This window comes from Myotis davidii, unplaced genomic scaffold, assembly GCF_000327345.1.
Source record: "Myotis davidii unplaced genomic scaffold, ASM32734v1 scaffold113, whole genome shotgun sequence".
Lineage (NCBI taxonomy): Eukaryota > Metazoa > Chordata > Mammalia > Chiroptera > Vespertilionidae > Myotis > Myotis davidii.
In genome coordinates this window covers 429,308-431,705 of record NW_006284356.1, presented here as the reverse complement: position 1 = coordinate 431,705, position 2,398 = coordinate 429,308, and the positions used below count along the sequence as shown (strand labels likewise).

Below are 2,398 nucleotides of genomic sequence, written 5' to 3'. Positions count from 1 at the left end.
AGAAGAAAACTTCTTAAGTCACATGAGGGAAGGTGGGGTCACATAGTGGTAAATAAGTAAAAGTATGTTTGAGAATTGAACACCAGGTTCATGTGTTTTCTGAGTTAGTGTTTTTAAGCATTATACTTAACGAGAGGCTCGGTGCACAAAATTCGTGCATGGGGGTGGGGGGTTCCCTCAGCCCAGCCTGCACCCTCTCCAATACGGGACCCCTTGGAGGATGTCTGACTGCCAGTTTAGGCCCAATCTCCTTGTGTTGTGACTTGAATTTGTTCTCTCGTAGTGTAGCCATCCATAATGAGGCTCCTCTCCAGTGTCTTTACAGTAATTCTTTGAATAACTAGTAATTATGAGAAATAATAAATTCCCTTTAAATTAAAAGAACATTAGCAGGAAGAGACTGGACAAAAATCATATACCTATGGATGAGAGGACAGTGGGAGGGGTAAGGGCCGAGGGTGGGGTGGAAACTAGGTGGAGGAGAGCTATGGGGGTTAAAAACAGGAACAACTGTAATAATCTGAACAATAAAGATTTAATTTTAAAAAATTTTTTTACCTACCATGTTATGTAAGTTTTTCCTGATCTGCCGGATAACACCAGGAAAGGTGGGTCGAAGCAACTCTTGTAGACTAGAAGGCCATGAATTATATCTGGCATCGACCTCCAGGTTGTTGATCCACTAGAAAAAAAAATACAACATGGTACATACACTTTAGTCAACATTAATGAAATTTGCAGAAAAAATAGTAAGACTTTAAATTGTTTTAAGAATTACACAGGAAAACACCATTTTCAAAAATATAAAGATCAAGTAAAAATGAGTGGCTAAAACATAAGCCAAGAATAGAAGATACCTGCAACCTACAAAAGCAATAAAGGACTAGAGTCGAGAATATGTATAGTAGAAGATGAAGAGGGGATAAATGGTGATAGATGGAGACTTGCGTTGGGGTGGTAAACACACAATATATATATATTCAGATGATGTACTGTAGAATTGTATACCTGAGAACTATAATTTTATTAACCAATGTTACCCCAATAAATTCAATTAAAGAATGAATATGTATTAAAATCTAACATATCAATAAAAGGCAAACAATATTTGAGAAACAGAAATTAGCGAAAAACATGAATGAGAAATTTATATTAAAAACTCATGTGAGCAATTAACATAAGGAAAGAGGTACATTGACACTGGTCATCTGAGAAATATAAACTGAAAGCACAATAAAATTTCAAACATATTAAACTGAAAAAAATGTAAAAGTTTGTCAAGATCTGAAAGTGGGCAAGGACACAGAGCACTGAGAATTCTCATGTATGTTGGTATCTGAAATAGAGTATTTCTGAAAGGATACACAAATAATTGCTAATACCTGTTGTTTCTGGAAAGAAAAACTGAAGAGTTGAGAGATGAGACTTCAATATAAACTCTTTTGTATGTCTTAAATGTTAAACTTTGTGTAAAAAAATTTTTAAATCAGTAAAAGATAAAACCTCATATGCAAAAACTGACTGGTACATGTCAACCTATATAAGTCTAGAAAAAATTGTTGAATAAGAACGAAACTGATGAAGGACACTGATATAGCATTTATCAAACTTTTAAAACATATAGTATGGAATAATATGATAAAACAGGGACAGAAAGGATGCACACCAACTGCAGAAGAGGAATTACATACCGGAGGGGAACAGCGAGAGATAATAGACCTGACACAAAATTAATGCTAACATTTAGTAAGTATATTGGTGGGTCACACAGTTGTTAATTATGTTACGCTCTTTACTCTTTGTAATTAAAAACATTTTTAATAGAAAAGTAAATAACAGCAGTATTTACTAAAATAGCACCAAGTGACAATTCAAATAATGACCATCTAAGTTCTATATTATATTCTTTTTAAAAACTGCCCCTAAAGCCCTGGCCAGTGTGGCTCAGTAGGTTGGAGCATTGTCCCATGTCTTATACACCAAAAGGTTTCGGATTCAATTTCCGGGTCAGGGCACATACCTAGGTTTTGGGTTTGATCCCTGGTTGGGATGCATATGGGAGACAACCGATCAATTTCAATTTCTCTCTCTCCCCTGCCCCCCGCCCCCTTCTTCTTCCCTGCCCTCTCTCTAAAAATTAATAAAAACATATTCCCTAAAATAAATGCAGTACAAAATCAAGAAATAAAGGACTAGAGTGCCAAGGGTGAGCTAGACATATCTCCAACACTGATCTCACTTCACCTTGACTGCTCAAGATGGCTCAATTCCCTCCACTCTCTCTTACGAATGTGAAGACAAAGGCCCAGAGGCATCATACAGCAGATATTAATCTACATGAATCCTTCACATATAAAAAGGTCAAATATGCAACAGAGCAAATACAAACTAAACACTC

General features: G+C 35.9%; 1 protein-coding gene across 4 annotated transcripts in view; it reads right to left on the bottom strand.

Moving 5' to 3' along the window:
- The window catches only part of UGGT1 (UDP-glucose glycoprotein glucosyltransferase 1), a 160,754-nt gene that overhangs the window by 104,719 nt on the left and 53,637 nt on the right, over positions 1-2,398 (bottom strand). For all 4 annotated transcript variants that reach the window (XM_006754769.2, XM_015571681.1, XM_006754768.2 and 1 more), the window contains exon 14: positions 563-682. In XM_006754769.2, coding sequence (XP_006754832.1) covers positions 563-682 — 120 coding nt within the window. The remainder of the gene's footprint in view (positions 1-562; positions 683-2,398) is intronic.